This window comes from Triturus cristatus, chromosome 4_1 (genome assembly GCF_964204655.1).
Source record: "Triturus cristatus chromosome 4_1, aTriCri1.1, whole genome shotgun sequence".
Classification (NCBI taxonomy): domain Eukaryota; kingdom Metazoa; phylum Chordata; class Amphibia; order Caudata; family Salamandridae; genus Triturus; species Triturus cristatus.
Window position 1 is genome coordinate 958994678 of NC_140585.1, and position 27137 is coordinate 959021814.

The following is a 27137-nucleotide window of genomic DNA, read 5'->3' on the forward strand; positions in this document are numbered from 1 at the left end:
ATATATAGACATTTTTAATATATTTATCTATTTCTATCTATCTATACATTTTTTTACTGAAAGAAACAAAGGGTAAAGTGACGTTATAAGCCTTGTAATAATTTAAAAGCTATTGTTTTAAAACAAGAAAACCCCACTAGCTATAGTTTCCTGAGCTAACTGTAACTTGCGCCTCAGTCATGCACTTCTTATGACATAGTATATCGCCATACCGTGTTAAATGACGAGGATGTGTCGCCGGGCAATGTATCGGTTCTGAGGAGCTGCGAGATTGTGATGCTGTGTCTGGCTTCATTGTCAAGGCTGCCGTGGTTGAGGATGTGTTGTGCTACAGCAGTTCCAATGTGGCAATGGGCTGCAATATGATGCTGGTCTTTGTGACGGTTCTGATCCACATAGCGATGCATTGGTTCTGCTTGGGGTTGCGCTGTGCAGCGGAAGAGACGCGTTGATTCTGCTGGATCCACAGAGGCTGGCAGAGCAACTTAAGCCACTTCCAAGGGTCCAGGACTGGGGTGGCACCACTCGGCAGGGTACACTTAGTGATGACAGAGTCCAGGTACAGGTGCAGGTGCAAGGTTGCTGGAAGCCTGTTGTGTCCCTGAGGCTTAAGATCAGAAAGCCAGCCAACTGGCCCTTAGAGTCACTCTGGAATTCTGGGTTCAAGAGATGCAGGTCCAGTCCTTTATATCCAGGCAAGAGGGCAGCAGGTCGGCAAGTCACTTGTCCAGAAGGGCAGCAGTCCAGCAGAGTGTCAGTCCTTCAGCAGCACAGCAGCCCTGGTAGAGTATCCACACTTCCACAAGTGTACTGAAGAGTTGGTGCCTTAAATCCAGTATTTATACCCAGATGTGCCTTTGAACTGGTGGAGAAGCTTCTAGATATTTCCCTTTGAAGTCCCCAGGCATCCTGCCTTCTCTGCCCTGGCTCCAGACTAACGACAGGGGGTAGCAGCCCTTTATGTAGAAGGGGCCAAGCCTATTTAAGTGTAAGCAGAGCTGTGCTCACCTCCACCCTTCTATCCTGCCAGTGATGGTCCTTCCAACCATATCTTAGCTCTCTATGTGTGTGGATGGCTTGGAGAAATACACAGTGCATAACTGTCAGCTATACTTAGTCATGTGACCCATGGACAGGCTACAGGCACAAAATGGCTAAGGCAGAAAAATGCCAACTTTCTAAAAGTCACACAAGTGATGGACGGAATGCAGAACAAATCAAAATATTCACCCCCAGTCTAGAGATCTGGGTTAAATCCATCATTCTTTTGCTCACCATGCCACCCCATTTCAGTGGGATTTTCAAAATTGTAATTTAAAATCCGACCTCACCATAAGTTAGGATATTTCATTATGATTTCAAAGACACCAAACATGAACTGGTGACCTGTTCCCATTAGGAAAATGCACCTTAATAAATGTAACAAGGTAACACCAATTTTATGCTTCAATAAAGGTAGACCTTGCAGTAGTGAAAAACAAATGAAGGAGTTTTTCACCACCAAGACGCATAATATTTAAATTACATGTCCTACTTTTTAAATACATTGTACCCTGACCTGTGTGCTGTTAAGGGCCTACCCTGGGGTGGCTTAGATATACTAAAAAGGAAGGGTTGGGCCTGACACAAGGTTTAATTTGCCAGGTTGAATGAGCAGTTTAAAACTACACACACAGGCTGAAATGGCAGGCCTGAGACATGTTTAAAAAGGCTACCTAAGTGGGTGGCACAATACATGCTCCAGGTCCACTATTAGCATTTCATTTACAGGCCCCAGTACATGTAGTGCCACTTTACTAGAGACTTATAACTAACCTAGATATGTTAGTGGGATATAAGGCAATGGTATCATGTTTTAAAGTGAGAACACAAGCACAAGCAACAACAAATTAAAATAAAAGTGGATGGTATAGGCAAAATGTGTGGGGGTGACCATGTAGAGAGGGTTAGGTTCAAAACCGTCCGCAAGTGTTTTGGCACAGAAATTATTCTACAAACTGCAGGTGTGGACAATTTTCTATTCACCTTAATAGGATTACCCACTTAAATACTTCACATGATCTGCAACTCTAAGTGCAGAGGTTGACACAGTGACATTAGCCGCTGTAAAGTCACTTTTTTTCAACCCCTATGTACTACGCTCCATAGTTTAATAAGTCATAGTTAGCTCAGTAAACTATAACTGCTGAATTTCAGGTTTTTTTCTATTTTAAATCAATATTTTTCATATTATTACAAGGTCTAATAATACGTCCTTTTAACCTTTCTTTTTGCAGTTAATTTCCAGAGTTTTTTCAACCTTAAGTTACACATTATTACCATACCTAACTCTAATGTCACTTTTAATCTTTTTTTTTTTCAGTGAATTTCAATTTTTAAAAAAATGTAAAATAAGTTCATAACGCCATTTTAACCTTTGTTTTTATTTACTGATTTTCATATTTTTATTTTGTTCATGTTCACCCGACTCCCTCGCTGAGCATAACTTTGACTGTGCTCAGTAAAGGGTAGGATACAGGGCCTGCGGGACCAGTCTCGATCCCGTGGATCTGACCAATTAGTATGCCTCATTTGCCATTTAGTACCTCAGTACTCCCTCAGTCTGTGGTAACACACTCAAAAAAAGAAAACAAACCTTGGTGGGTCCCTCAAGGACTTTCACAGAGGTGCCAGAGAGTCAGGGAACCCCGACCCTGCAGCCGTCTATGTTTTCTGGTTTTATTTTGAGGACATGGGATCCGAGTCCTTGGGTCCTTAAATGGCAGCCACAGCATTTCTCTTCATGTTGTGGCCAGCCCTCATTCTGTGAGACTGGTCTCAGTCCTGCAGATCCAGCCAAACAATATACTTAATTTGCCATTTAGTACCTTGGTACTCCGTCAGTGCTCCCTTGGTACTCCCTCAGTAATACCGCGTTGCTATATATCTATGCATTTTGAAGCTTAATTTCTCTAAAACAGCTGAACGGATTTAAACCAAATCACAAAAGCATACTTTTTGGGGGTAAAGATATAGCTTTCTGACAAATTTGGAGGGATTCTTTTTAGCCGTTTTGTTTGTAGCATTGCATAAATATCCTATGGGAAACTGCTTGAGGAAAACGTGTTGGGACCCTCCTTTTCTTGGCCCTCGCTCAATGGATCATCCAGAAACTTTCCAGGAAAGAGCTATTTGAGCATGCGTGTATCCTAGAATGAGATTCTACATCAGGCCCTTGTGCTGGACGGTGTGGTCCAGTAATAGTGTGAAAATCAAATTTTTAACGTGTTTTCCTTCACGCAGTGTTTGATCCCGTTTATGACCTTTCTCATGTTTATATTGGCATGATAGCTTGCTTTTAAGAGCATCATGATTTCTACTTGTGGCAATTTTATATGGAGAGCTAAATATATTTTGGTAGAATGTGAATCCATTTGTCTGAAGAAAGAGGCTGATCTGTTTCCTCTTAGTCAGGCTGAGCACTCTAAGGCCAATTGTCACAGGAATGGGTAAAAAGAGTAATGTACTTAAATCATAAACTACAGTTTCGCATGGACATAATTTACGATTGCTTGCTAATGCACAAAATAACCCCTGCAACTCTTGTGCAACATATGATTTGCACGTCAGCCCTTATTATTCACATAGCATGGAGACTTACACTGATTTTCTAACTTTATGTGTGTGCACTTGTGTAATGTACTGGATTCATACATTACGCATGTGAAAATGAATTTAAAATATTTTCTCAATTTACATTTTTTCCTGAAATATAACTATTTTCTTTTTATGTGACACCCTTTCCTACAAGCATCTATCTAATGTTCAAATTATTTGTACACTTCCCTTCATTTTGTGATGAATTTATGCCGGACCAATTCAGGTGTAAGTGAGCTGCTTGCATGAATGTATCTATGCATTCCTATGCCACTGATAAACCATCCATGTCTGCACTTTGTGGGGGTAATTCATAGTTGTTGTGCACATCGTTGCTCTGGGTATTTTTTAAAACTCATTCAGAATTTAGCCATGCATATTGTGCACAGGTGTGCATGATTAGCACATGCTCATATACAAATGGTGAATTTCTCATTTCTTTCATGAATCATGTACACTTTATGCTCTGCCCCTTGGAGTCCCAATACTGATGCTTTATTATCGACTTACAACAGTAGAGATGCCTCAATTTCGACCTACACTACATTGTCACTTTATCAGAGCTTACGTGGCGTAAAATCTACACTTCCCTGTATTTGTTTATTATGACAGTGTAGCTGTAGCGGCTGCTTCCTGACGGGGTTGGTGGGGGCTAATTAATTAATTAAAAAAACACTTACCTCAGTGCGGCCGGCCTTTTAGTGCGGTGGGGCAACGCTTCTCCGCCTTAGCGGAGGAGCCGCCACTGCAGTGTAGTGGTAGTCACTATTGCAGAGTCGCTCTTTGTGTAGCTGGATGTTTCTTTGTTCAATATTATGGCACTGACCCCAAGCATTTTACAACCCTTTTCTTGTGTAAACCTTCTGTATATCAGAAAAGCTTTGTGACTCAGCCCCCGTTTCTTGCCTTGGGCTGAGAGATCCTACTCTATAAACACACCCTAAAATCTAGAGGTGGGCATAACTCATATTGGGGCATAACAGCAACACCCGGCGATAATAATCGCTCAGCGCTCTTAGCGTGTGGATAATTATCGCCGGGTAACGAGGATTTTTATCGCTGAGATAGCATGCTATTAGCAACGCTTATCTCCTCAGCGATAAAAATCCTCACGCTAACTGCCTAACGTGAGATTATCGCTGGAAACCCAGCGATAATCTCACGTAGTGTGGCGTTAGCTTGCTGATAGCGACTCACAAACTTAGCCATGATATCCACTTTCCATAGGATATCATGGCTAAGTCAGTCCTGAAAAAGGCGTAAGGAAAGTAGCGATAACAGGGGTTATCGCTACTTTTCCTGCCACTATGCTTCATAGCGTGGGGCTTGATGATAGGAGAAATGTCGCTTAGCAACATTTCTCCTGTCATGTTAGGTCAGGAACGCCCACTTTGCATCTCATTAGAGATGCAAAACTGGGTGTTAGGAATCCCCACGCTAAAGCAAGGTTTCACGCGTTAGCGTGGCCTTTCTAATTAGGCGATAAAATTATTGCTGCTTTTCGGCCGAAAACGGCCGAAAAAGCGGCGATAATTTTTTATCGCCAGCTTGTAAATATGCCCCATAATTCCGTTTAGCGTAACGACCCGAATTACCTAAGAGTCCTGCGAGATTCCGTGGAATTACGCAAGAAGAGTCATTTTGCGTTTAGCACTTTTTTGGAATGGCTGCGAGGATGCATTTTGCACTCACAAATTGCTCTAAATGCAAAACAACAAGAATAGAGAGTGCAACTAGCCACTCACGCTCGATAAATGTGCTCTTTGGGTTGTATGTTTCCCCAACTTACTCTAGGCATTTAGCCTATTTCCTTACAGTAAAATGGACCCTCGTGTCCAAAGTGGACGTGAGGAGGCATTTTTGCTCTAAGAAAAAGCGCTCTTTGCAGAAGAACATGAATGGCAAGTGCTAAGGGCTGCACGCTGAATGTGCTTTTTCTGTAGGATTTTCTCCCATATTATGCGAGCAGGAGTAATCGTGTAATGACTGGTAATTCTGCGTCAAAGAGTACCGCAGAATTACCGACCTTATGCCAATTACTTCAGTGTAATTGAAATTCTACCCAGGCCCACTAAAATCTTATGTTATTTGTCTTTCAGAAAGTTCACATAATATCTGACCATTATCTCTTTAAGGTGTGGGTGCAGGAGTTTTTTTTTAACACGTTTGTATATTGCTGTAGGTGTAATGTTTCCACATGTTTGAACTTGTAGTTTAATTAAAGAGCCTGTGGTTGTTACTGCTTCTTTTGCTGTTGCCACCGTGTTTTCCAACAGGATAACGTGGCTGACAAGATGTCATGAGCTCTCATTTCTCCATTCTCTGTCGTTTTTAAATTTGCATGCTGCTTTGAACAGTACTAACAGGTGAAGACAATGCAGGACGGGACCAGCCCCTCTCACCTGGAGAAAGGTACCCGCTCCGGCGCTCCAGTACCCGAGACACGAACAGGCGAAGTGGAACCTGTTTCTTACTGACAACAGGTGATTACACCTGTGCGACTGATGGAGGCATCGGCAAAGGTATGGCCATTTCTCATGCTCAAATCTGGTTGTATTCCATTCACCCTTTGAACCAAATCAAGTAGGTGCAATGTTTGTTTTTTGTTTTTGAACTCCACTCTTCAAAAAGGGCTTTGCTTGTGTGGTGGCCTACTCGCTTGTCTACTTTATGTCGTCATTGCTCAAATCTATGTCGTGGTTGTTGCGCTGCTTGCAATGTTTGATTTCAGTCAGCAAGTGGAATAAACTAAAATCTATATTAGAACCAGATCCGGTATTCTGTCTGAACATTGTAGATGTTTTTTTAAATGAGATCGAAAGTATATTAATTAAGTATTCTGACCAATCAACAATTCAATCTTAGTAAAATGATAGTTTGCACAGATAACAAACATATGCACATAAATCCAGCACAATTTGTGTTGCAATGTTGTCTAGCTATTAGGCTAATTTGTTGCATTTTCCATTTTCTCATAATTTTCGAATCAATTTAGCCAATTAAGAGAGGTGCTTTAATATGTTCTGAGGGAGACACTTCCTGCTTGGATTTGGTGTGGAATCCATTGAATCGGAGGCGTACTGCGGCCGGAATCTGTCAGAACGCCATTTGGAAGGTGAATGAAGAAACTCATCTTTGGCCATAATTGATAACTGTAGCCAAGAAGTAAATTCAATGTTACTTCGGGCCTGATATAAAGATTGGTGTGTAGCCGCCATATCTAGGGATCACAATGGACTCCGCAGTGATCGCTATGCTTAAAGATGAACGGCCATGATGGTAGTTCCTATGAAGGCCCTGCAAGTGCTGCCACTGTTTTTCAAACAGCATCACACCAAACTTTTTTGTTTTTCAAAAACAAACATCCAAAGTGACAATTTGCTATTAAAAACCCCAAAGATGAATGACCACCCCACCCCGAGAGTTTTTTCCCAGGGCATGGGGACATTTTTCTTTTTCGTCTTTTCAAGAGCACTAGATTTTTCTTGATAGTGATGGACATAAATAAAAGGTACACCAGGCCATCCTTTCAAAATAATGATGTCCTTACTTCAATGGCCCCCTAATCTGTGATAGTAAGCTTTCTGATGGCTGAGCCCGCTGGGGCACTGCTGTTGGAACGATAACCTTGCACTAGAATCCTAACAGAGGAGATGGAGCGAGGATTTGACATTTTGAGTGATGTACCCTGTCCTCCAAACTCTAAATAGGACCCTTAATCGGTATCCTGTTTCCATTCCCCTTCTCCATAACATTTATTCAGCTACTTGAGAAACAACAGCACAGCTCCTTTGCTATACACAAGCTTTGAAGCACATCTTTTGCTGATTTTCAAGAGAATGATTATCTTGATTTAAAGGACTAGATTCTCAAAACTATTTCACACTACTAAATGAAATTTAGGGGTGTAAAACATTGCATCTGCTCCCACAAATGACAGCTTCTGCAGATTTTTCCGCTGTGGAAAATTTGCCAGTTGGCCACCTGCTTCACATTATAGAGCACAAACATGGGTATTCCTATGGCAGCACCATGAGAGGTGGCAGTGACAGTTTGATGAACACCTACACAGAAATTACTTTGTGAGTTTTCACAAACATTGGAAACATTTTATCCAACGCTTGAAATGTTTAGGAATGATTTACTTTATTTTTTAATTTAGCCACTTAGACCTTTGCATGCAATGGTTAAAAATATTGGGTAAAACTTTATGGAAACGGAGGAGGATGGGAATGGGAGCCTGGAAGATGCGCAAAAAAGGCTCTTCTCGCGATGCACCTTCCAAGGCTCCAAAACAGCAAAGGACAGTGTGCATCTTAGTGCCTTGTTTCCCTCCTTTGAATACCGCTTGTTATTGTGACTGAGTCATACATGAAGATATGCTTTTTGTTTTGAAGGTTGTCCTTTTTTTATTTCTCACAAGGCTACTGTTTCACCACTTGTTTGTCCATTAAATCTTCGTTTTTCGTTTTTGGGCAGCAGGCAACTTGTCTAAAGTGTATGATATGTTCGCGTGGAAGATAGACTATGAGAATTAAAGCAGATTGGGAGATTTGAATCTGCTGCTTTATATGCTTGCTGGATTTGTCTTCCCTAATGTTGCTGAAATGAGTGGTAGGGAATGATGTTGTCTCTTTCTTCCGGTGGAAAGCATTTTCAACTTGAGAAATGCCTCTATTACCACTTGAAAAAGCAGGGGTGTTTGGGTGACATTTCAACAAATTCTATTGCATCCCCTACACATATAGAAAATAGGCATGAGTTTCTAAGGAAGATGTGGGCCTATGGATTCTCAGAGAAACCACTTGAATTCAAATACAGAACATTTCAGCTTACATGTGTCAGTCATTTCCCAGAATGTCTTTCAAAGTGACCCTGCACCAGGACCGTCTATGTGTACAAACACCAACTAGTCAACTGACCCTCCAGTTTATCTATAACGCAATAGAGAATACACCAATAAGACCAAAAACGCGTTCTCTCCTAACCACATCAAGGAGGCAATCTTGAACCTGAAAAACAAATAAACCAGAGGAGCAAACCTACTCCCAAATGAACTGTTCAAATGTGTACGAAATTGGTGGATGAAAATACTGCAGACACTTTCGAATCACTCCATAGAAACCTGCACTTTCCCAGGCACTTGTCTAAACACCTTATAAATCACAATTTGTAAAAAAAGGCAATGGATCTAAAATCATAACGGCCCATCAATCCGATAGATCCTGACAAAATATCAAGGCATATTTAGACCCGGCTTCTCCAGCATTCACCAAACGTTCATATTCCATCACCTGGTATTTAAATAGTCCAAACAGAAGAAGGGATGTCTGTATGCTTCTTTCATAGGTTTTATCATTGGCCTTTGACCACATTGACCGAAACATTCTATGATCAAACCAGGAAAATGTATCCCTGAATCCTTTCCTGAGTCTCTTCATGAAGAAACTTTACACAGACACGATTGCAGAGGGCATGTATGGCTCAAAAAGCCTTTTGACTCCAATCTCAATCAAATGTAGAGTAAAACTAGGCCTCCTCCTGGCTGTACTCCTTTTGATATGTACATACATAACATTCTGGTTGAGCTTCTGAAGCTCACAGCGGATGCTCCAATGATCTAAAACATCTAATCCTAATCATACCCTCCCCTATGTTGGAGACTCAGTACTTCTGGCTTGTACACCAAACACTCTAAAACTGTTATTCTACCAAATGTATATTATTGCAAAGAAAACAGATTTACAGCCAATAAAGGGAAACACAAGATTATAGTCTGTGGTTCCCAACCAAAGAAATCAGGAGCCAAAAATATTTATCTGGAAGGAGAACTAGCAGAAAGGGAGCAGACCATTGCCTATCTGGGCATAACCTTTGCCCCCTCTAGCTCCTGAAAATGTCATGCAGAGAAGAAATATGAGAAAAGAGTAGTAATCATGAGGGTGATCTTTTGTGTCACACACTGTTTTGGAGGAAGAATACTCTCCTATGTATCAACTATAGCACAAGCAAAAGTGGACTCAATTTCTACCTTTGGAGCGAGGGCGTGGTCAGCCGAGCTGAATGTCTTGAATCTGGGAACCTTGCAGAGAAAACTCTGTAAAGCTCAGTCTCAGATCCTGCAATCTTCATCAACAGTAGGCTTCCAAGCTAACTTTGCATGTACTCTGGTTAAACTACCGTGCCGAAAAAGGGTGAAGAGCGGTACAGCCAAAAAGCAGTAAACATGCTCAGCCCATATTTTCAATAAAAGCTGTGAAGAACAGAATTTCTCAACTCCAACAATAAAACCGCCAAGAAGAAAGAAGTGGTGCAAGAAGCAAGGAAATCAAAGCTCCAACCTGAAATGTTCCTTGTTTGCTGCCTCCCTCAAGGCCAGGAGACTTAGAAAACAATATAAAAAAAAGAATACATGGAACTCAGTCAGTAAGAATGGCCAAAAAGCACACATGGTCAAGGTCATGCCATGGATGGAAGCATATGAACCACAACAGCCTCCATATGTTACCACTCTGCAAGACAGGTAGGAGTGCAGAACGTTACCTGAGCAAGACTGAACCTGGTGGGCTTGATTGAGCGAAACCGCAGAATGCCTTTGCAAAGGCACTATAATTGAAAACATTTCCCATATCCTTCTAGAATAGGAATAGTATTCAAAGTGAAGAAAGATTGTCCAAGGTGAAATTGACAAGTCAGTCCCAGTCGGAAGACCATACATGTACTATGACACTGTTCCTGGGGGATTTGCATCCTGAAATCACCAAAATATTGCTGCATTTCCTAAGGCAGCCGTGAAAATCAGAGAAGTTTAAATCTAGTTTATGTAGTTTATGGCCATAGCCTTAAATGAGAAATCAAGAGGATAAGAAATCCTCTTCATCTCAACATAGAGAAGTTTGTGACCAACCGCATAAGCAAGATACTCCTCTTAAAATATTTGGCCAAGATTAGGTGTAAACTAAATACATATCAGTAGCACAGCCATCCGCATCCTTTCCTAACCCTTCATATCCCTGAGCTACTAGCCCGATGGAGGCATGAAATTGCATACACTTAACATGACATCTAACCAGGCACGATTATGGACATGAAAACACACGCTGAAATTAGGTATTGAGGCCCTACACACTAAGGAAACCACTGTTAATACCCTGGTCCTCTGTATGGGATTCCATTCAGATGGATATTAAACACTCAAAAAAAGCGTTTGGCCAACAACTCCCCTCAATCAACAATCAGTAAATTCCAAAGCGTGTATAAAACCCTTGATTTATGTAGAAAATCAAAAACTTATGTGTACTGGTTCTAATAAAAGATAAAGGTGCACATGCATCAAAAATGGCAATTGCGATTCTTTAATTGCGATTTTTAAAGAATCACAATTAAAGAATCGCAATTGCCTATGCATGTAGGAATCGCAAAAAATTTAGCGATTCCTAAACATTCCTTAATTGTGACTCTCAAATTGTGAGTCACAATTAAGGAATTGCTACCCATTCATTCCTATGGGCCTCTAATGGAAATTGCATGCGCAATTTGCGAGTACCAAATAAGTGCTAGCAAATTGCGCAAGGAATTTCAAGGGGGCAAGGGTGCCAAAAGGACACCTTGTTACACCCCTGAAATTGCCATGTGACCACATGTTGCACACACACATGCCCCAAGGGCATGTGTGTGTGTAACATGTAACTTTGAAAAATGCACATTAGTGCAGTTTTCAAAGTTTTCACAAATTACCGTCTAGTTTCATTAAAGGTAATTTGCGACCTCTAATTGCGAAATTGCTATTTTTAAGTGCTTCATGCATTGCATTTAAGGTTTTTGCAATTACTTACATTGCGATTTTTGCATTTGGGATGATGCATCCCAAATGCAGAAATACTGGTTGCGAATCTGCCCGTTTGCGACCGGTTTTTGCCTTGATGCATCTGGCCCAAAGTCTCTTCAGTATAAAATCTTGATAAATTATTTCTCAAACATAATTGCTCTCAGGAATATATGCCTGTAACTGGTAAGCCCTGTACAGAACATTCCTGTGTTCTTCTATTTAACTTTGCATTCCTATCCTAACTTTGATCGTTTATCTATGAACTTTTATTTCCCAAAGAAAGCCGGTTTCCTTGACTAGTTTGGAATCTTTTTTTCTGTAAATTGACGATACACTTACCACGAGTCTGGTGGTATTTATTACTATCAAGCATCTTTTTGAGTATGTATCTGTCCTCTCTTTCTCCTCTTCCAGTTATGTTATCCAGAATACAGAGATGTAACCTCTAAATATTCACATAACAGCAAAAAGGTATCTCTGTCTTGTGACAGTGCATTTACTGTGATGTTTTTCGAATTCCAAATCCAAATTATTTTTAGCATTTAGAAAGTATTCTTCTCATTCTAATTGCTTATCGAAATGAGATCCTTATTTTATTCAACTCTCATCTATCACTTAACTATATACAATGCCTTTAAGGAGCCCATGGAGAAGTTTTTTGACACAGTGCCGGTGTTTTCTCACAGTGTATCATCAATTGTATTTGAAAAAAAAATATTTCAGGACAAATGGATGATGATGTCATGATTTGCTTTTTCTTTCTGTTTCTTTTATGTGATTTCAGCCTTGTTAAAGCCCCAGGCTCCCAAGCCATTTTAAAGGGGCGAAACACATGTTGGCTTAATGGAGTTAATAAAACGATAATACATGATGCCTGTTTCAAGAAAATCAATATTCCTTTTAGGACTATAATCAAAGTTTTTCATCATATGTTTGAAGATTAAAAACATGTATCCAGATTTTATACTGAAGGGACTCTATCTTTTATCATAATTATTACAAATTAATTTTTGACTTGCCATATAAATCAACATACACTCATAGGACTGTACATGCTGTAGCCATCAATGTACAGAGCTCCACATCTTCACAATTACACAAGACCACACACTCATATTCCGCATGACCAGAACATGACTAGGAAAAGTGGCAATCAAGTGAAGTAATAGAGTGGAATTTTGCTGTGTGGGGTATTTCACCACACTCACACTAACATTTGTGTGTCCTCCCATTTCCCTTCACAATGAGGTCTCCATGTACATAGCTCCCTAGAAACAAATCCAACCTCCCATTCCCATCCTCCTTCATTTCCATAAAAATTCAGCAAATATTTGTAAACCTTGAATGCAAAGGTCTAAATGACTAACTCATCACCAAATTGTTTGCAGTATCACATTGACACCTGTAATAGGTTCTATGCTGCCCTCTTAAAAAAATGGCAAAGAGTGCACATATGTGCTGCACATTTCATGTTTGGCCAGAATAGGTCTGAACCTTCTACCAAGCTTATTGACTGGAACCAGTCTAATGGCCTGATCTAGAGGAAGGTGGTAACACATTCTTCCTTCTAGTATGACCACTCTATTTAGTGTAATAAAGCTAGTAGATATGACTCCAACTCTGCTTAGGTTTTCAGTAACTCTCACATAAATGTAGGAGGATCAGTCACATGATCTAGAGTGGCTAGTCCACCAATATATCTGGTGGAATTAATTATTTGAAAGACTGCAAACAAATGGTAGCAAACACTCAGTGAAAACCAAGTATGTGAAAAACATGGTGGGAGACAGCCCAAGTATTTTAGAAGGGAAAGGCGTGTTTTTTCTGACAATCATCCCCCACTTTGAGGGTATCTTTCTAGTGTCCAAATTAGGAAGTGGACACTCAGCCAGCAATGATGGGCTTTGTTGGAATTTCCACGTGAGAGGTTATACCCAATAGGCTTAAATGAACGTATATCAATGTTAATAATATCAATGTACAATTATACTGCAACAAGTTCATCGCCTACCACTGCACTGTCATGGTAAGGATATTATTAATACGGTTACCTCCATAACACCTACCTAATCCTATAATCTATTGTATTTATCTTCTATACTTACCTTGCAATGCATCTTGTATGCCGATGTAGTGGATACAGTATAAGTATCATGCAACATAATGCATGTAATATTGTGGGAGTATACACCTAAAAGTTTCTCTTACCTTTGTGAATTCAGTCACTTTAATTGGGAGATACCTGCCACCTGAAAAGATCTCTGAATATGGTAGATTTTCTACTGCAAAATGAAGTAACCAACTAATTGTACAATTGGTGCAGAAAAACAATAAATACAATAAATTAGAATGAATGTTTCTCTTACTGCTCCAACTATGGATTTTCTGTTCCAATGGCAATCCACATTTGTAGGGTTAGGGTTAACTGTGTAAGTCAAGGAAATAGGAAAATAATTGTTTCCACGGACATATGCCTGTCGTATTTGAGAAAAACCAAAATGAGTAAATCTACTCAAATCAAAGGCATACACCTGACTCCAACTTAATTTATTTCATGGGTGGCCTCATAAACATTTCAGTCAATTGGAGTGCAGCCAATGATAGAGCAGCACTCCTCCATTCACCTTTAATGTGTGCCTTGTACACCACCAGATATTCTTCTCTTTCCACAGCATGAGATCAAGGTTACTATTCCGGCGACTAAAAGACACAGAGAGGCACACCTATATTAATCTATTCTGATCTTTGTGTTTTTAATTTTTATGCTGTTGCTTTAATTACGCCCAATGTTTATATATGTGCCATCTCTTTTTGGCTTCTGCATGTGCAAGTTAAATATGCATTAACTTTTTTAAGTGCTGCTCCTGCTAGTCAGTTACACTCTGAGTACACAAAAAACCTTGACCTGTTTAAAGAAATATAGCATGCCTGTAACTGGAACAACTTCTCTATACATTATTGAGAGATGGTAGCAGAAACAGACAGCTATTCTTTTTGCAAAAAAAGTACCCACAACCCATAAAAAGTGAATGATCAGCTCTGAATAATCAAGAGTTGCAAAAATATGTCCACAGCACTGTCTACTAATATCTTACAACAAATGTCAACCATCCTCACAACAAGCACACTAAGAGGATTGATAGAATGCAAGAAAGTATGAATATGTTGGAAAATCATCAAAGTAGGGCAGAACAATGTTTTGAGAACAATAACAGAGAACAGTAAAATCCATGGCCTGAGTCCACTTTAGCAAGCAATGATTGTTTCTATGAATCCAGAATAGTGATATAATGAGGAGGAAATTAATCTCTGGCAGGGAGAGTTCCTGAGAAAGAAGCGTGTCCCAATTCCCAATAAAGCATGGAATGTATCCATCTGTTTGTTGGTTACTTCCGCTCAGCATGCACAGGAGACATTGGAGAGATGACCTAATACATTATCCTGATGTGGACCTCACCATTTCCCCACTTAAGACCACATAAAAGTTGTGTTCTTGCTATGGAAGACTGTAATCGTATTAACAGTTCCTGTTAATGTCTTTTGAATTGTCGGGCAAGTGATGAGAGAGATAGAGGGTTAGTACAAGGCCCGGAGGAGCACAATAGTGGTCAGGAGTTCAATCTGTGCTTAGAGTGTACCTGCTCTCAGAAACAGGGATGCAAGCAGCTAATAACTAGAAGACACACAACACAAATGTATCGAGGGATGGATAGATTTGGAAGCGAGCAGCAAAAAAACTGTTTTAATCTTATTTACATAAAACCAGACAAGAAATTACTTGTATGCCAGCCTGACATGGAATTTCAAAGATGTCACATATCCTAAAGAGGAATATGGGTGGTGCAAAAGCATATTCACTATAGAAACGTGCTCAAATGCCATAATTGGTTGAACTGGTTTAAATGCTTATTGTAATGAAACACACAGCACAGATAAATACTTTGGAGCTGAACCCCAACAGGACGTACTAGGGAAATCGAATGCTTTTGACTGATCAAAGAAATGGCATTCAGAGCACTTAAGCTCTGCCACATCACTGAGAACAAAAGAAGATAGTAGAAAGAAGAGAAAGGAGGTTAAGGATAAATAGAAGATCTTTTGGTGCTAAGTGTTTTCAAAATGTTTTCACTTCTTAAAAGAAATAGTGAAGAAAAAGATTAATGAGAGAATTGTTTTTAGAAAATGGGAAGCACATTTTTTCACTTGACCAGAACATTACCCTATACAAATCTCAGAGCAAATAAATATAAACTGGTAGGTCAGCCAAAAATATTCATGAATGCTCTAATGGAAGTAATGCCTGCCGCTTTGGAATTGAGGATGGGATTGAACAGTAACGGCCTGATTCATAAAGATAAACTTACACTTTTGTAAAAGTTCATAATTGTTTGCTATTCACAAAGGTATTTTACTAGCACTATCTTTACAATTTTGTAGTCCCAGCACATAAAGCGATAGTACTGCCCTATCTTTTATGTACTACTAGTAAAATACCTTTATGAATAGCAAACAACCCTAAACTTACACAAAAGTTTAAGTTTACTTTTGTGAATCAGTCCCTAGGTATTTGGGCACCTAGTACCTCTTAGAAGACCATGCCCTTATACAATGAATTAAACATTCTGGTTGAATCAATGAAAATTGAAACTGAGAATCTAAATGACTAGATTTGAAAAGGAAAAACTCCCAAAAGACCACAACCAAGTTTGAAAATTAGCTAGATTACTCAAACTTTAGTGGCTCATTCTGTTGCACTTTGAATGTTTAAAAGCAAGAAACCCATTTAAGTTTTCTTCATGGCTTCATAGAAACCTGTCAATTGTAAATGGTGCCTATCAAATAAATACAACTTCAACTAAAAGCTACATAAATGCAAATCAAACTCCTACATATAAACTACCTTAAACTACAGTCTACAAAACCTCAGAGGTAGATTAAGAGAGTGTTATGGAAATTAGTTTAGCAAACATAGAACTTAAGAGCAGCTTCACATTACACCAGTTACCAAGAGAGATTTACAAGTGCAACACAGGATGATAAAGACACGCATATTTTATCAGCTTCACCTTATTTCTTCATAGCTTGACTGCCTTCACAGTCTTTTAAAACTCGTGTATCCCTAATTTCAATCTTTTACTTAATGTACAGGATCTTACATTAGCCAATTACTTCTACCATTGTTTTTGCTTGGTGTATATGGCATGTATAATTCACAAGTACTGATGTGCAAAAGGCATTTGCCCAAAGCATGTTTTGAGAAACACTTGCAACCAGTGGTGGGACTGTACCAATCCCAATGAACCTCTTGTGAGACCCTAAGAATTGTGGGCATAGAGATGTGAAGTGGTAGATGAGCCACCTCAGTGTTTTTCAATTCTGCTACTTCTCTGGCATACCTGCCAACTCTAGGAGTTACCACATGTGCTGGAGACAGGTTTTTGTTAAGTGATGGGGTGAATAGCTATGATCTCAACTGGGTTTATCCATTGTGGGTGGGACCCAGTGCAAAACAAGATGTGTGCCCTTTTGTCTATCAGGGTCCCGATCTTGTAAGAGATTGGGGTAGTTGTTGAGGGGGGTGAGGCACCCACCTCAAATAATAATCACAATCCTTGTCAAGTTGAACCACAAAAGTCACTAAATAAACCTGCACTTAACGCTTTAGTAGCTTGGCACGAAGCGGTCAGGTTTATCTTGCAGGCAGTGTGTACAGTATTTATTCAGTACTTCAACAGTGATAAAGTGAAAAGTCATCAGATTACTCCTGTGCTGCAGACTGTAGCATGCAGACTTCGTCCCAGATGGTGATCTGTTACTTTAGCTTCGTAGACCCCCGACCAGATTCAGCCCTCTCTCTTACACAACTCTTTCAGCTCTGCCACAGTAGAGTTTTCAATGCTCATGAGATCCACCTCCATTCTTGCAAAAATCATGTGTGCAAAACATGAGAAGAGGAGTGAAATTTAGGGAAAAAAATATAATGCCCATAAAGGAAAACAAATACATCAAGGAGAATATACACATTAAATATCGATTTTGATGTTAGATTATAACAAGGGATTTTGAGTTTTCCACAAATCACTGAGTGGTACTACAAAAACATAAGTACTGGATCCCACTGCTGAACACCATTGTAAGGGACTAGGATAGTAGTTGAGGGAGGTGGTAACCCACCTCAAATAATGATCACAGTCCTTGTTGGGGTGAACCACAAACGTCTCTAAATAAGCCTGTGCTTAACCCTCTGGTAGCCTGGGACAAAGCAACCAGGCTTAAAGTAAAAGCAATGTGTAAAGTATTTATGCAGCACACAAATAGTAATAAAGTGAAAACACAACACAAGAAAAATCCCAAACCAATTTATTATTAAATGACACCAAAACAACAAAAATCAAATAAGTGGAACCAGAGTTATGAATTTCTAAAGTTTAAGATTCAAAATAGCGCCAAAAAGTGTAATGCCAACCATGGTCAACTGGTTGTGTGTGACTTGGACAAAGACAAAAGTTAAAGCCAACCTCAATGGAGTGCAGATCAGATACTAGGGACCCAGGTTGGCCCCGGTTATCTCTGGTTGTCAATGGTGAAGTTAAAGATTCAAAATAGTGGCAAAAAGTGTAAACAGAAAAAGGTGTAAATACCAAATATTGTCAACTGGTTGTGTGTGACTAGGACGAAGACAAAAGTTAAAGCCAATTGCAACGGAGTGCGAGTTGGATACCATGGACCAGGTTCACCCCGGTTACCTCTGGTTGGCAGGGGTACAGAGCACAGAGTCCTAGGACTAGTAAAAATGTCTTCAGCATAGGAAGGCAAACATCTGGGGAAATAACATGAAAAAGATGGTCTTCTCCATCAGATTTCTTATTTCTCAACAATGGAAAGCCTAGCATGTATTAATGTGCTTCCACCAATAGGCACCAATAGAGCTGTCTGAACTTCAGCTTCCAGTACATTACTTACTTCTTATATAAAATGGCGACACATGGCTTAGGACAGGACATGTCTGCCTACATTCCAGTGAACCTCTATTGTTTACACTTGTGAAGAAGAAAGTGCCTGGTACCTGGGTTATATCCTGGACCCTTTCGTCAGTATGGTGTGCAATTTTGCCTTCGGAAGTAGCGCAAATCTCTTTCATTCCCCAAATTTAAATCATTACCTCCAGGGACATGAAGATGGAAACAACAGTTATTGGTGGTAGGACAACTTGCAATCCAGATTTTGACATTTGTACATTGAGCCATAGTTCTTACATCCTGTAGAGACCTAGTATTGTCCCTGCTTGTTCCAGGCAGTTTCTACGTGTGAGAGTTACTCTATTCCATCGGCCAAATCCCTGCAACATAAAGGGAAGTCTACACAGGCCTCCAGTCATTTTGGATCAATTTATTTTTAATAGATTTATACTCTATCAAATGCCCTGGGCCCCTAGAATAATTCTTTATCACAAGGTACTGACACTAACTTTCTGATGGAAAGTGTAACCTATTTTCTGTCCTGAACCAATGTTCTGTTTCTGTTCATAATCTAAATTCTTAGAAAATATTTTATTTGATACAATTACATCTATGTGACTCTTCAGTCTATTATTATGTCTGTTTTTCATTGTACATGTTCTACAAGTTTCACATGTTGTTTTCTGGATCCCCATAAAAAGGAGAGCCAATGGAACCTCGTAGAATATTTGATTCTCTTTTCTTGACGAATAGCTAAGTTGTGGAAGCTTGTGTTCAGTGCATTAGGCTTTTTTTGCACTTACACCTCTTTCTGACCAGTGACTTTTTCACATCCTTAATGCTGTAAATTCTGAAGAGGAGGAAATTAATAGAGGCCCTACAAATATGATGTTCTACTCATTTAAGGATTTGAGGTCCATAAAGAACATTGAAACTTTTGGATAGCTCTCAAACCAGTTTGACCTGACATTGGTGGAGCAATAAATTCCTAATTCCGCTCAGATACTAAAGTTGGTGTTGTTCAGTTGAGCACAAGTTATAACTTTTCAAACAAAGTTATGGGAGTGACACAATATCTTTGTAAATCACCCAACCTTTCCCTGTTTTGTCAGACAATTTCCCCTCAAAATGCTTTTAGCAGGTATATTTTGGTGTGTAAATGTTCCTAATAAAGGAATTATGCCCTTCAAGGCCATTCATTTACTTTTTTTTTTTGAACCAACTTTTATTGATTTTAACGGTCGTGCAAAAGTCCATACACAGCTTGTTCGCCTACAACCATATAGGCCGGCAGCAGGTGACTAATCATTGTCAGGAGCAAAGGCACATAAATTAGCACAAGTAACATTACCTATAGCCCAAAAAACCGGCCCTCACAAAGACATTTACTCTCAGAGGCTCCCGCCTTAGTGGCGTCGAGCCCTCAGTAAACCTCCCGCCCAGCAACCCTGCATAGACAGTTCATAAAGGGCAGAAACTCATGGCTATTAGAATGTCACAATTGTCACGGGCCAGCCGGGCAGGTAGCGTTAGGGTAAGACTGCAAGGGCGCCCCATTCATGCAATGTAATAGTCATAGCATATTATAGCGAATATCGCCTAGAAGAGACGCTGTATAAGTCCAGTAACTTTCATCAGTGATGTACAGGGCATTACGCAAGTCGGCTTCCGGCAGGCTTTCCACTGCAAGCGCAACTAGGGGTTGAGCCCTCCACCCCCAATATCCAGCAGCCATGCCAGGGCAAAGATACCGCCCCAAACCCTGCATCAAAGATTGCCAATGCGGCGACCAAACAACCAGGGGGATAGAACAAGGGAAAAGGGAGGGGGTGTGAACCATCGCAATGGGCAACAATCGTGGCGGGGAGGAAGGGGTGTGCGCTCAATTATCATCATCAGATGGGGGGCTTACGGGGTGCAATCCGCTAACAGCAAGGTCTCCTCCTTCCCAGGCACGCTTTTGCTAGGGAATTATGTTATACCCCCCCTGCGGGATTCCAGAACCCCCCCGGGTCTGTGGGATCTAGCACGTCGTCAAAGAGCTTCAGGGCTCTAAGCCGTGGCGGCTGCAGATAAGCATGCTCTAGCCGCCCCAGGTAATCAACCAAAGGCTTCCAGAGCTTCTTATATTTGGCGTCTCGGAGCTGTAAACGCGCCGTGAGAGACTCCATCGCCACCACATGCCACAGATGAGTAAACCACACGTTTACGGAGGGCGACTCTGGCTTCTTCCAGTAGAGGGCTATTGTTTGTTTTGCAGCGCCCAGCATGTGGAGGCTAAGGTGCCGATCACGGCCAGTCATGGCTCTCAGGGTTGCTGGTCTAATGCCCAGAAGGACCACCAGCGGATCCTCCGGAAGGGGGAACCCGAGTACCTTTTTTACATGGCTGAGGACCTCTTTCCAAAAGATTTTCAGAAGCGGGCATGTCCACCAAATATGTATGAAGTCTCCCTGCGCCTGGGTGCACCGCCAGCACAGGGGAGATGAATTGGGAAACATTTTGTGGAGTCTGGCGGGGGTGTAGTACCATTGGGTCATTACTTTGTAAGCCGATTCCTGTTGGGGAATGCTACGCAGGATTTTAGGGATGTCTCCCCAGAGCCGGGCCCATTGGGCAGGGGTGACGCCTGAGCCAGTAGAGGAATGCCATCTCGTCTGGTACGGGTGGGGGTCTAGCCGGCGCGAGCGCTGCAGCACCTTGTATATGCGAGATATTAGCCCCTTGTAGTTGCCGAAGTCACGCGCTAGCTGTTCGAACTGCGTGTAGGGTCGCGTGGCCGACGGCGTCAGGGACGAGCCCTGTATCCAGTGACGCAGTTGTATGTACTGGTATTTGTCACCGTCCAAGAGCCCGAACTCCTGCTGGCACTGTGCAAAGGTTTTGAGAGAGTCACCGAGAAACAGGTCCCGTATCGTCCTACAGCCCGACTCCGTCCAGTTCGCGAAGTGGGGTGGCCGACATGCCGGCGGGAATTGCGGATTGCGCGCAATCGGGGTGTGCGGGGATGGAAAGGTGGTCAGGCCCCTACTCACCACCACTTTATCCCAGATCTCCAGGACCGTTTTGGTAGGGACGGCCATGTAAGCGCTGCGATGGCGGGCCGCCCGGGGAAGCCAGGCATGGTCCCATATCGGGCGACAGGTGACTGCCCTGTCCATGTGGAACCACACCTTCTCACTCTCCCACGCCCCCCACTCCAGGACACAGCGAAGATGCGACGCCCAGTAATATTCGAGAAGGTTAGGGCAGGCCAGGCCACCCCTATCCCGGGGAGACTCAGGATTCTATTCGAAAACCGTGGCTTTTTCCCCCCCCACACAAATGCGTTGAGCTCGCGTTGGAGCCCCTGTATTTGGTGTTCCGGAATCGGAGTTGGCAGCGTTTGAAATAGATAGAGGACCTTTGGCAATATCGACATCTTCACTGTGTTGAGTCGGCCCAGCCAAGAGAGCGGCAGGGCCCTCCACGCCCGTAGGTCAGCTAGGACAGAGGTTTTGTATTCCTGCCAGTTGGCCTGCATCCAAGTGGCCAGGTCTGGAGTCAAGTTAAGACCTAAGTATCGCACTGACGCGTCCGCCCACTGGTACGGGGCCGAAGCTCGGATCGCCGGAAGCTCTTCGGCCGGGATCGAAATATTGAGGGCCCAGGACTTGGCATGGTTAATTTTGAGCCCAGAGGCGCGTTCGTAGGTTCGGAGTAGCGAGTGCACCGCCGGCAGTGAGCGTAGGGGCTCGGAGAGGGTGAGAAGAAGATCGTCTGCGAAGAGAGCGATCTTGTGCTGCACTCCGCGAAGAGGTATACCGCAGATATCAGGGGACCACCGAATCATAATGGCCAGGGGCTCCACCACCAGGGCGAACAGCAGGGGCGACAGGGGACAGCCCTGCCGGGTGCCTCTACAGATGGGGAAGGGTTGCGTGAGCTGACCGTTAACCCGGACCCTGGCAACCGGCGAAATATACGGGGCCATAATGCGCGCCACCATCTTAGGACCCAGGCCCACTTTCCTCAGCACTGCTCGGAGAAAAGTCCAGTCAACCCGGTCGAACGCTTTTTCCGCGTCAAGCGACAACAGGCAGGCCGGAATCCTCCAGTGTTTAGCCTTCCCAACGATATGCGCAATACGCCGTACATTATCCGCGCCCTGACGTTGATGGATAAACCCCACCTGGTCGGGCTCGATGAGGTTAGGTAGGTGAGGGCTAAGCCGCTTAGCTAGGATTTTGGTGTAAAGCTTTAAATCGGTGTTCAGCAAGGCAATGGGCCGGTAGGAGGAGCACAGCGTATGGTCCTTCCCGGGTTTCGGGATGAGAGTTATGTCGGCCATTGCCATATCTGCTGAGGGCCCTACCGACTCCTCAAAGGAATTAAAGAGGCGCTGAAGGTACGGCTGCAATTGCGGCAAAAAGGCGCGGAAGAACGACACCGGGAGCCCGTCCGGGCCGGGCGCTTTGCCAAGCGGGAGGTCGCGCAGGGCGCCAGCCAGCTCTGCCGGGGTGATAGCGTCCTCTAGAAGCCCGGATTGATGCTCACTCAACGGGTCCCAGTGGCAAGAGTCTAAGGCCTCCACAACCAGCTCCGCCGCAGGGGAGTCGCCAGTATAGAGGGCTGCATAGTATTCGTGAAACGTTTGGAGCTTCGCCGGTTCCGCAACGGCCCAGGACCCGTCCGCCTTCTGTAGTTTCGCGATATGTGCCGTAGCTGCCCGAGTCCGCAAGCGTCGCGCCAGAACAGTGCCCACCTTGTCGCCCCCCGCATAGTAGCGCTGCTTGAGTGCAAGCAGAGCGCGCTCAGCCTTGTTGACCCTGTGCGCGCGGACCTGGCCCCGAAGGACGGCCAAGCGGCGCTTGTGCGTCGCCAGCGGGCGCTCTTTGTCCATCTGCTCGAGCACCTGTAGCTCCCTTGTAAGTTTTGTCTCGTAAAGCTGGGCCTCACGCGCTCGAGCGACCGCCAAGGCTGTGAGAGTGCCCCGTATAGTGGCTTTGAAGGCGTCCCAGAGAAGGGGGAGAGGGGTCCCCGGCAGGTCGTTGTCTTCGAAATATGCCAGGATGGCTGTCTGGATCTCCTCTCTATCTACTGGGTCACGGAGGACGTGGTCCGGGAATCGCCAGCGGCGCGGCCGCAGCGGGTGGGGAGGACCCTCCCGTAGAAGCAGCTCAACATGGGCGTGATCCGAGACCGAGATGGTGGAATGGGACACCGAGACGGAGTCCTTGAGCAGTGAGTGCGATACGAGGAGGAGGTCAATGCGGGAGTAAGTGCGGTGGACATGGGAGTAAAAGGTGTAGTCTCGCAACCCCGGGGAGTGGTACCTCCAGACATCTACTAAGGTTAAGGTGGTTAGGGAGCGTTTCACCGCCGCAGACATGGCCCCCACCCCGTGGAAAGCGCCCCCACAGCGGTCAAGCTCCGCGTCCCACACCCAATTGAAGTCCCCTCCGACTATGAGGTCCGTGGTCACTGGCTCCAGGTGTTCCCTGATTATCCTACGCAAGAAGAGATCCTGACCCTGGTTGGGGGCATACAAGTTACACAGTGTCAGAGCACGGGATCCCCGCCTGATCTCCACCCGCAGAAACCGCCCCTCCGCATCCCTATGTACCTTGGCATCCCCCCGGGATATCCCCGCCCTGCACAGGATCGCCACTCCCGCCGTCTTCGAGGGAGCCGAGGACCAGATCTGAAGGGGGAAGCGCGGGTGCGCCATCCGGCCCACATCTGACTTGAGGAGGTGTGTCTCTTGGAGGAGAATGATATCGGGGTTCTGTAGGAGCAGGTAGCGCCAGATTAGGCGTCGTTTGTTGGGAGAGTTGAGCCCTTTCACATTGAGAGAGAGAATCTTCCAGGGAGAGGTGGTAGTCATTGTCGTAAAATCCCTAGTAGGGCACCTCCCGCATGAGCATCCCACCCATACACATGTCCCCCCCGCCAAGGGGATTGAATGAAAGAGGGTACTGAGGGGAACAAATAAGAACAAATACAACCATGTAAACCTGCAGTCGGCCAACAGGGCCGGAAGAGCCTATTCCAGTCAAGAGAGTAGCCAGGCACCGCGGCACAGGCTGTCTCGGAGATGTCACTCTCCCAGAAATAGGAGGGGGGGTGCGCCATCGCTGAACCGCTGAGTTATGGTGTCGAGAGTCCGTCCCGGGCCGCCGCCCAAGCCTGGGAGGCAGTGCCCCGTAGAGGAGACAGCGGTGCGCCTCCGAGTGAGGCGTCCAAGGCGTCGAGCAATGGGGGAGAGATGCAGCCCACAGCCGGCCGCACTTCCAGTCGTCTCAGTTGTCGCAGGTGTAGAGCCGCAATCAGGTGAGATGTTCCGCAATGGCGTCGGTCATTTAAGGGCAGAGGCCTGTGAGCCCAGCGGCGAGGAGGAGCCCTCCAGGGATTTTATATGTTCGATAATGTCCTGCTTGTCCCGGGAGGCCCTGCTGCCCTCCGGCGACGATGGGTGTCTAGGGCGTCGCACTGTGGACCACTGCGGCTTCACCGGGACTCGAAGTTTGGGGGGGCGCCGCGAGGGGCTGGCCGGCGGCGAATCGGGAATCTGCAGTAGTTGAGCCGCCTCCCGGTATGAGCGCAGCACCCGCCGCTTGGACTCCCACTGAAACATGAGGGCGAAGGGATGGGCCCACTGGTAGCGGATGTTGAGCTCCCTCAATTTGTCCGTGATGGGTTTGAAGTCCCGACGTCGCCGGAGAGTGGTGGAGGCCAAGTCCTGAAACAATTGGATGGGCTTTCCCCCGCAGAGGATTTCGGATTTGCCTCTGGCCGCCTTTAGAATGGCTTCCTTTTCAACAAAGAAATGAACCCGTGTCAAGATGTCAGGGATGAGACCCGGCCTCCCCATCGGCCCTGAAACCCTATGGGCACGGTCCAGGGTGGGCGGCGAAGTATCGTCATCCCCTCGGATGTCATGGAGTAAGTCCGCCACGAAAGACATAATATCTGCCCCTTCTGCCCCAGGCGGCACCCCCCGGATGCGTATGTTGTTCCGGCGCCCCCTATTTTCCAAATCCTCCTGTTTGATCTGGAGCTCAACATGCTGTTCTTCCAAGGTCGCCAATCTTTGCCATAGGTGTTCCTGGTCTTCCGTACGTGCATCCAGGGTCTTTTCTAAGTCATCTACTCGGCCGCCCAGCTCCCCCACGTCCTTCCGAAGGTCCTTCACGCATGCCTGGACTTCTGTGCGGAGGGACCCAATTTCTGACTTAATTCTTGCATGAACGCCGTCATGAAGGATTGCGTGACGGGGGCCGTCGAGACACCTGCCCCCGATGGCTCCGCGCTCTGTGATGCTGTGGTAGGCTTGTTCCACAAGACCTTGACAGAGGCGTCTTTGGGGGTTGCCGGCGGCTCCTTCCCCGGCTTCGTACGGGTCATGGTGTGGCCGCGCCTAGGATCGGCCTCACAGAGTATGGGAGTAGCAGTCCCCAGCAGCTCAAAGTCCCGCAGTCGTGTGGCGAACGTTCAGCCCCGACCTTCCAGTCTCGAAACCACAGGGGCGCAAGGATGAGCGCAGACGACAGGGTCGTGGCGCGGGGTGCCGCAATGCAGAGGGTTCTCGAGGCCCAGCACCACGGAGCGATGCAGCCGCTAAACTGCCCCCCACCACGGGATCCACCGCCAACTCCAGGTTCAAGCTCCTACGCCATCCAAGACCCCGGCGAGGGCCGTGATGCAACTCCAGAGGGGACTCCCAGTGCGAGGAATGGCCGTCGCGCCTCAAACGCGCGCCACCAGCAGGCTCCCAGGCCAAGGCGCGGCAACGGACCACACCCAGCCCAACGCTAGTCCACCGTCTCTAGGTTTGCTGGCGCAAGCAGTAGGACACAGGCATTAGGTCGCCGGGGCCAGTCGTCCCCCGGGTGCGTTTCACTCTAAAGCGCCTCCCCGGTCCAGTCGCCGTGTGGGCTAGGCCTCTCCCACGTGGTTAATCAAGGTGGCGGCTGGCCTCTCTCAGCCCCCGGCGCCGCCAGCGCCCGCCAGGCCACAGCCACACGCACACCCCGCGTCGTTCGCCGCTACCTTCGGGCCCCCGCCTCCGATCCGACCCCCAGCGGTCACACAGCTCGTCCGGGAGGTCCCGGCCTACCAGCTCTGGGCGTTGCAGGTGTCGTCCGCCGCATTGCTCATGGCTTCTCCACTTCCGCGCTCCACAGATGGCCGGCGCCCCCAGGCACAGTCTCCTCACTAGCCAGCCCCAGGCACCAGCAGCAGGGCCAGCAGCGCCACCACGCGACAGCAGCTCCACGTGTGCAGCGGGGTGTAGTTTATGGCGCCAGGTGCCCCCAGGTCAGCCTCAGCAGTCCGCTCCAAGATCCAGGCCTCAGCGTGGCCCGCCTCCTCCGCGGCACCCGCAGGCGGGCAGCCGTAGCTACGGGCCAGGGCCAGCCGCGGACCACAAGATGGCGGCCGCGACCGTCCCTACCCACAGAGCTCGATCTTCCTCGTCGTCGGCCGCGCACGCCTCGGCGCCGCCGCTGCTCTGCCACACGTCCGCGCTGCTTCTCCGGCGATAATCTTCCCGGGCCAGCCAGGCACAGTCCCACCACAGCGCGGCGGGTCAGGGCATCCAAGATGGCGGTCGCGGTCTCTCCCGCCGGTGTCTCACCTCAGATGTCGCCCCTACAAGCCACAGCCCAAGCCAGGGGTCTCCAAGGCGCCCAGCCGCTGCCCGCTCTCAGTGTCCAGCCGGTCCCCCCCAGCTG

General features: G+C 45.3%; 1 protein-coding gene across 3 annotated transcripts in view; it reads left to right on the top strand.

Moving 5' to 3' along the window:
• KCNC2 (potassium voltage-gated channel subfamily C member 2) overlaps positions 1 to 27137 on the top strand; it is a 658994-nt gene that overhangs the window by 626623 nt on the left and 5234 nt on the right. For all 3 annotated transcript variants that reach the window (XR_014981414.1, XM_085653847.1, XM_085653846.1), the window contains exon 4: positions 5994 to 6158. Coding sequence is in view for 2 of the 3 variants with exons in the window: in XM_085653847.1 (XP_085509973.1) it covers positions 5994 to 6158 (165 nt within the window). In the remaining variant the exon portion in view is untranslated. The remainder of the gene's footprint in view (positions 1 to 5993; positions 6159 to 27137) is intronic.